The sequence below is a fragment of the Bombina bombina genome, chromosome 8 (genome assembly GCF_027579735.1).
Source record: "Bombina bombina isolate aBomBom1 chromosome 8, aBomBom1.pri, whole genome shotgun sequence".
Classification (NCBI taxonomy): Eukaryota; Metazoa; Chordata; class Amphibia; order Anura; family Bombinatoridae; genus Bombina; species Bombina bombina.
Window position 1 is genome coordinate 40,615,614 of NC_069506.1, and position 8,561 is coordinate 40,624,174.

General features: G+C 33.0%; 1 protein-coding gene across 1 annotated transcript; it reads left to right on the forward strand.

Annotated features, from left to right (window-relative positions):
* The first annotated feature begins 810 nt into the window (after positions 1-810).
* Positions 811-8,316, forward strand: LOC128637977 (chymotrypsin-C). Its single transcript, XM_053689861.1, has 8 exons — positions 811-903; positions 3,541-3,629; positions 3,714-3,811; positions 5,030-5,152; positions 5,686-5,822; positions 6,526-6,671; positions 7,767-7,919; positions 8,160-8,316. Exons 1-8 carry the CDS (start codon positions 864-866, stop codon positions 8,175-8,177), a joined length of 804 nt encoding a protein of 267 aa, XP_053545836.1. The 5' UTR covers positions 811-863; the 3' UTR covers positions 8,178-8,316.
* Positions 8,317-8,561: the final 245 nt, after the last annotated feature.

Sequence of the window (8,561 nt, forward strand, 5' to 3'; positions counted from 1 at the left end):
CAAAATGTTGCACTTATTTTTGTTGCACTTCAATAAATATTGAACTCATTACTGGTGGAGCTGCAATTTAGTTTTTTTTATTTTAGACCAAGGGTTCTTAATTTTTTTTTTATGATTTAAGCCCCTTGATGGTTTGCTTAAAATGTCCCCATAGCCCTTTCAACAGACTGTTGAAATTGTCAACATCACTAGTCTTATTAGGTACCAGTATGACCAGTATGTCAATAGCTTGGTTTTATTTTACATATGGATAGCTAGGCACAGAACAGCTATTATTTACTTCTATAAAAACAACAAATCCCAAGTACGCAACTAGCTTTAACTAGTGACATTTTTATTGTGGTTTTTGTGAAATCAAATCATTGATCTGAGGTATTGATAATAATAAAGTTAATCTAATGTAGCAACATTTTTTTTCAATTATTCAGAGATCCTGTCCCATACTCCTGTCCCTTGGCATCCTTTCCATACACCCATGGAATATAGATGCCCCCAGTTAAGAACCCCTGCTTTAGACTGTTGACTACCAGAGAGAGCTGCAATACATAATATCCTTTCTTTTGAACCTTAGCCAACTTCTGCCTTAAAATTTGAAATATTTCAAGTTGAAGGTTAATTTAACAAGTTTGGTGGAGAAAGTCACAGCTGTCTTTTCTGGCTACTATTGCACATCGTCACCTATATGCCAAACTAGAAAAACTGATAAATTGGATACGGAACCAAATCGCATGATGTCCTCCTATCAGAATTGGCAGCGCTCTCTTGGACTATTCTTATCAAACTGCCTTTAATCATAGAAGGTGACAGATATGACTTTGTATATATAAGTCACAGACTTTACTAGATCAGTCCAACAAAGCAAAATGTTCAATTTGGTTGTTCTTGCGATCTTCCTGGGCTATGGTAAGTTTACACCTACTGTAATGGATAAAAAATATTTAGTATAAAATTAGAATATATTTATATTACTTTTCGTTTGTTTTTGAAAGTTTAAATTTGACTATACAGGCCCTTAAAATGTGTAAATATTCTTAGAGAGAACTGGAAAATACCATTACAGCAAAACTTTTAACTAGCTGTTCATTTTGTGGTGATATTCTTTCTGTGCAACTGGTCTGTCCCAAAAAGAGCAGCTGAAGCAAGGGGTTTACTAACACAATATTTAAAGAAATAGGAAAGTCAAAATAGTGGATACGCAGATATGCTTCTTGTTACCGGCTCACTAGATGTGCAGTAGTGCATAACACATACTTTTAGGTCCCTTTAAAGTCTCATTATGCTATTCAACATCTATGTATTACAATACTTACTGCCCCTTTAAAATTTCAGATAATACATTACTGTTACCTTAAAAGGACATGAAAGCCATTTTTTTAATTCATGATTCAGATAGAACATCCAAATTAAAGAACTTTACAATGTACTTCTAATATCAAATCTGCCTAATTCCCTTGATATTCTTTGTTGAAGAAGCAGATATGCTCTACTGAGAGCTAGCTGAACACATCTAGTCAGCCAATTACAAGAGACAAATGTTTGCAGGCACCAATATCCAACTAGCTCCCACTAGTGTAGGATTATTTTAGTATATTTAATCTAGGTTACAATATTATTTATTATTTATTTATATTGATTTCAGCAGTAACCTCCAGTAATATTATATAATTTTTTCTATTAGAATATCTCAGCAATGTATTCTAATAATATTAGTACATCTCAGGAGTGTCCTCCAAGCATGTTAGTATGTTTGATTATGAATATTAATAATTAATAATAATAATATTGTCAATTATTGATATTAATTTTCAATAACACCAGTTAATTTTTATGAACACAGAGATTATATTTATGTAGTAAACTGAATATCACCTATGGACTAGATATCTATATCAATTGATTATTACAATATTAAAGTAATTTAACATGCTATAAAAACTTTTAGATAAACTGATATTCAATTAAATCATCTGGTACCTCTGTATTATGGACACAATACAATCTATAAATCTACCTTAACTCAAAATCCCACTTGAATTTTACTACAACAATTTATAATTAGCCAGGAATATTAACCGATTCAATATATACAGTAGCTTATTTATCCACTTTTGGACATGTATTTTTAAGACTAAACATGGGTATAATTTGATATCTGTCAATATATAATACAAATATAACTATCTGATGTGTATTTTCCACACAATTCTCATTTATAGTATAGCTCAAGGGATGAGTTTAAGAGTCATATTTCTTTTTGGGGACTTTGGAATTTTAATTCAATATTTTATGTCATACATAATTATTTTTCAGGAAATTTAATATTTCATTTCATATTCTGCTGTTATATTGTTACATTTTCTGGCTATTTTACACATACATGCAATATAATTCTGTAGTAATTAAATCATGACAGATATATATTTTTATATATATATATATATATATATATATATATATATATATATAAACATACAGGTATATATATATATATATATATATATATATATATATATATATATATATATATATAAAAGCATTATTATTATTTATATAATATAGATCTTATTTCATCATTCATTCTTATTTTTAGTGCATAAAACACAATTATGATATAATTCATAGGACAACTTATTTAGTATGTATTATCCGTTCAGAACCTCTGTAAATATTGGTACATCATATTTCTGAAATAAAGAAAATGTTGTTTATTCTGAAATAGTTTGTCAAACATTTTAAATGCAGCAATACAGTTATTTATTCTGTATAGCAGACACTTATCTAATGTAGTATATGGCATTAGACATATATCCGAGACCCATATATTGGCACATTCATAAGTCTCGGTTTATTGAATATGTTTTCAAATTATATGAACAATTTATTTCATATAAACATTTAACTTCCCCCTCTAATATTAAGATTATTTGAAGCTGCCATCAAGTCTGGGTATCTGTGTATTTGACTCAGCCTGAATTAATTAACACTTAAATGAGTATTTAAATTTGGTTGTTATCCTGGAATCTCTCCTACACTGCAGACTGGCTGTCTTCCTCATTACAGGGGGCATCCTATCTCTGGTAGGATGTATATCTCTTAGACAGAGATCAAAAGGTCCTTTGAAGCGACATATATTTCTATCTAAACAAATGTTTCTTCTTTTGTACTCTGAGACATCAGGTTTGTTATGTGTATCTGAGTATAGAGAGGGGGGTCTGGGTCATGTCGGATTCAGAACTTAATGAAAATCTGTGATATTACAGTACAGAGTTTAATAAGAGCTTTTATTTCAAATAAATGAAATATGAAAGATGAATAAGATATGTATAGTTTTATAGTGTTCTTACCACTCACCCAACAGTATGTATATATTCTTTTTAAACAATGGATACCAAGAGAACAAAATATATTTGAAAATAGAAGTGAATTTAAAATTGTCTTAAAATGACATTCTCTATCTGAATCATGCAAATTTACTTCAACTTTCCTATCCCTTTAAACTTATTTCTGATTTGATACTGAGCTGTTGATTCCATATTTTAGCCCACAGCTGTGGTGTTCCCACATACCAGCCCATTCTGTCCAGAGTGGTTGGAGGACATGATGTGAGGGCAAACAGTTGGCCATGGCAGGTAAGGGGATACGCTGCTTGTCTCAGAAGATGCACAGCAAGACCCAGGTGTGCAATAGGTAACTGTGACTCTCTGTATTTGTAGATCTCACTGCAGTACCAGGGAACCAGTGCTTGGGGACACACCTGCGGAGGAACTCTCATTGCTTCCAACTGGGTCCTGACAGCTGCTCACTGTATCAGGTATCCTCAGTCCTCACTTAAAGGGACAGTCTACCATAGAATTGTTATTGTTTTAAAAGATAGATAATCCCTTTATTACCCATTCCCCATTTTGCATAACCAACTCTGTTATATTAATACATGTTTTACCTCTGTGATTACCTTGTATCTAAGAACCCTCTTCCAGTGCCCTGATCACATGACTGTGACTGTTTATTATCTATTGTCCTGCAGTTAGCATTGTGTTGGGCTAAATCTTAAATAACTCCCTGCGCCTGTACACAGTGTTATCTATATGGCCTACGTGTACTTTCAGTCTCTTTGTGTTGAAAAGGAATTTAAAAAGCATGTGATAAGAGGAAGCCCTCAAGGGTTTAGAAATTAGCATATGAGTCTGCCTAAGTTTAGTTTCAACTAAGAATACTAAGAGAAAAAAGCAAATTTGATGATAAAAGTAATTTGGAAAGTTGATTAAAATTACATATCCTATTTGAATAATAAAAGTTTAATTTTGACTAGACTGTCCCTTTAACTTTATTTTATTTATGAAGAATATCTCCTTTGACATATATTGATTTTATGCTCTTGAGAAAGGCTTGTTTTTGCCGAAACGCGTTGAGCTATATTTTAATAAAATCTGAAGCTGCATCTGTAGATACCCTTGTGATGGCTTTGATAAAAGGCTGATTTAAAACTTATATCCTGTGAGTATGACCTGTTTGTGTGCCTACCATTTTATTGGAAACGTGCTACACCATTGTGAGCTTTTATTTTGGAAGTGCAAAAAGGTAGGTTTCAAAGAGGAAAAGAGCAGCTTGCATCCCCTGAGGATACACAGTGCCACCACATTCAATATTTCTTCTTTAATGAGTATCTACTAAAATCACAGTCCCTGTTCCTTAAAAGACCTAGGCCTAGATCACAAGTGTAGTGCTAAATATTGCTTGCGTGCAAGCGATATTAGCGCTCCACTGAGTAATACCAGCGCACGCTAATGTGCGCTGGTTTTACAAGTTAAGCTCAATGCAAACACAAGCTCGCGTTTGTATTGCTGGGAAGTATTGCCCTCACCAGAGCGTGCTTTCAGAGGCTCCAATGGGAGCCTCATTCTCATGCTGTGACACATGGCATGAGAACCTAGCGCAGGGAAGGGGGTAAATCGTGCAGCGATGGAGTACGTTTTTAAATTCCATTTATTTGTATAGGGTTAAAACTTACTTTATTGATTTTCTCCCCCAGCTCCAGCCGCACCTACAGAGTGGTCCTGGGTAAAAACAGTCTGCAGACTGAAGAGGAAGGATCTGTTATTATCTCTCCTGAAACAATTATTGTACATGAAAGCTGGAATTCCTTCCTCATTGTGTAAGTAAAACTGGGAGACAAATTGCAAAATTGATGCTCAAATCTAATAGATTTCTTGTGCACTTTACATTTCATTGATTGGAGCAAAGAATCTAATTTGCTGTATATTGTCTCTGATATCAAATATTTGTAAACATTTGCAGCTATTCGTTAAATTGAATCTCTGATGAAGTGACATTGGTCATTAATTTTTCTAAGCCTTTTCATGGTTGTATTTTGTACTTGGGATTATGCAAGTCCCTTTATTGTCAAGTCAAAATTAGTGCATTTAGTTTGTGTGCTGCCATAGATACTGCTGTACCCAAACCCTCGCCCAGAAAATGCCCCTGCCCAGCCTATAAAAACATATGTAAACCTGCTGGCTTCCTGAGTAGCTTGCTGTGCATTGTTGGACCCTCTTTAGCATTTAATGTACCCATGCAGATTTTATTTACAATATTGAATATGCTATTAACATCACACAGTATTATACTAGAGTTACTATTTACTATTCGTTTGCTGGAATTACAATTTCATTCATCTGATTGTTATAGCAATGACATTGCCTTGATCAAACTGTCACAGCCTGTGGTCTTTAGTGACAAAATCCAAGCTGCCTGCTTGCCCGCTGATGGAGAATTGCTTGCCAACAACTACCCTTGCTATGTGACCGGATGGGGACGTCTGTATAGTAAGAGAACAAATTGATATGGATGTCACTTTTTTCTGTTTGCTGTAATAATTTAGTTGTCAGAGTCAAACATTTTATGCATACAGAATCAGGGTCTACAACTAAAGTGTCAATTTGCCATAAGAGTTATTGCTCTTCATTCTTGCATTCATTTATGCTTTGTATATATAATTTAAACAATGTTGTACATTTTTTGTTCAGGAAATAACTACAGTTGCTACAGAGTCTCCCACAGCACAAGATCTAACTTCTTTCTTTATATTGCAATTTTATTATGTGACTCCCATTGTCACAACAATACAACACAACAATAGAAATACTTTGTTTTACGCCTCCCTGGGCTCCCATTAATGCTATACATCACAACTCAAAATGGATCCATTGAACACTTAGAAAAATTCCATTGAATCAACATACAAGTTGGTTCTTTCCCCATCTATTAATTTTAAATATTTAGAAGTGGAACAAAACAAAATGTCAATCAAGTTAAAATGAGCTATTTCAGTACATTGCTAATCTAGTCCATTTATCACTGGCCCTTTAATTAGCCTGCAGGGTCAATCCATCACAAGATTAATTATTATTAATACCATTACCTAATGATATGCACACTGCTAATATAAACACTAATATGCAGCATGAGACAGCTCTGATCACACAGATCTATATAGACATCCTAAATGACAAACATGATGTGTTTCAGCCAACGGACCTATTGCTGACAACTTGCAGCAAGCTCTTCTCCCAGTGGTCGATCACGCAACTTGCTCTCAGCGCGACTGGTGGGGAACCCAAGTTAAGGCAACCATGGTTTGCGCTGGTGGTGACGGAATTGTTTCTGGCTGCAATGTAAGAAACCAAGTTTTATCTTACGGGTTCTATGCTTCATAGTATTTCGCAAAGTTTTCTCTTACGGGTTCTATGCTTCATAATATTTCACCAAGTTTGACATATTTTAGGTTTACAATCTCAGTCTGCGTAACTGCTCCCTGATATCACAATTTGCTTTTTAAAATGTCTTTTGGCTTCTGAAAAAGCGTTTTAGTTTTTCCATCTTGGATAACAGATAATAGCCAGAAGGCCCAATGAGTGTGTTTATTGTTTTCCGAGTATACACTTAATTCACTATTTTTGATAGCCTTATACATAATCCGTATTTTCTTAAATTTACTTACAGTATTTGTTCTTACCACTTCTACTGGAAGTCTAGTCCATGAATCAACCACCTTTGCTTCTACAAATTACTCCTGAACCTACCACCCTACAACTAGAGAACTTTTTTTTTCTTATGATAAAGTCACCCACATATTAATACATTTTATGTACTTGAAGATTTCTATCATTTCATCTCTCTATTCTTCTCTACTCTATACCTATAAAGCACTTGAATCATTTGCTTTTAGGTTTTAATTTTAGAATATGCATCATTTTTGTAGCCTAAAATTGAACAATATCAAGAATGTTAATACCTTTTTGAGATGTGGTCTCCAGAAATGTCTACAAGATTAAAACTCAATATAACAACACATTGGGTGATTTTTAATAAAACTTCGTCTTTTAAAAGGATTTTTAATATGAATATTTTTTTATCAAAAATCTAACCCTCGGTAAGGATGAGATTCCCTAAAGTGGAGTCCACTATAGCTTAGATTTTTTTTAAATTTTATTTTTTATGAATTGTCTGAAGAAGGTCCGCTTATATTAATTTTTTGCTGAAGTAATTTGTTTAAATTGTTGGGTTAAGACATTATTGAATCAGAATGCTGAATATATTCATAAAGTCAAAAAAAAAATTACAACACAACTAAAAAAATGACCATAAAAACTTGTAAATTAAGCATTTTTTTCTTCTAAACAATAGAATGAAATTAAAGAAATTAAACACACATTGACCTGTCCCATTAAAATGCGCTGACCTCATGCATAATCTCTTTGTCAATGCAGGGAGATTCTGGCGGCCCTCTGAACTGCCAGGCAAGTGATGGAAGTTGGTCAGTACATGGAGTTGTTAGTTTTGGATCTGGATTGAGGTGTAATTATGCCAAGAAGCCTACAGTGTTCACCCGCGTCTCTGCTTATATTGACTGGATCAACCAGGTGAGTAAAAAATGATACACAGTTGATAAGCTTAGTATACAGTACCGCAACTTACATTTTATAGTTTGTTAAGAGAAATGTTATTAAGTTTTGCTGCTCATGTAAAGGGAAATATAAAATAAATGGTACATTACACATGAATGATCATGACCAGTTATAGTTCTTTATACCCAGTCTGCTATCTTTATGTCTGAGCTGAAATATCTTTTATATTTGATTTAATGTTTTGTTTTTTTCCAGAAAATTGCAAGCAATTAAGGAGCAACTTGGATTTAATTCTGTCCCTCTCCTTATCGATATTACTATGGGAAGAAAAAAGATATAAAGTTAATTTTTGCTTAGCAACTTGTATAACTGGAGAGTTTTCTATCAATAAAATTTAATTAGCAGAAAAATACTTTTTCTTTTTTTTTTCTTTTTTTGAATCACAAAAACAGTTCCAATGTTACTCATTATACCTGGTTCACAACAAAAAAAGTGAATATTTAACATAGAAAAGAACAAAACAAAACTAAACTAACTAAAAAACATCAGTAAGAGATAAGAAAATTAATTATAATGTGCATAATAGTTTTTAAGTTATATGCTGTAATGGAATACAACAAATATTCACAAAGAGGATATCTAAATGCAATTTTCTAT

Coding starts and splice junctions, on each gene's coding strand:
- LOC128637977 (XM_053689861.1), top strand. CDS start 864: ATGTTCAATTTGGTTGTTCTTGCGATCTTCCTGGGCTATG. Junction 904..3,540: donor TGCGATCTTCCTGGGCTATG/GTAAGTTTACAC, acceptor TCCATATTTTAG/CCCACAGCTGTGGTGTTCCC. Junction 6,672..7,766: donor GAATTGTTTCTGGCTGCAAT/GTAAGAAACCAA, acceptor TTGTCAATGCAG/GGAGATTCTGGCGGCCCTCT.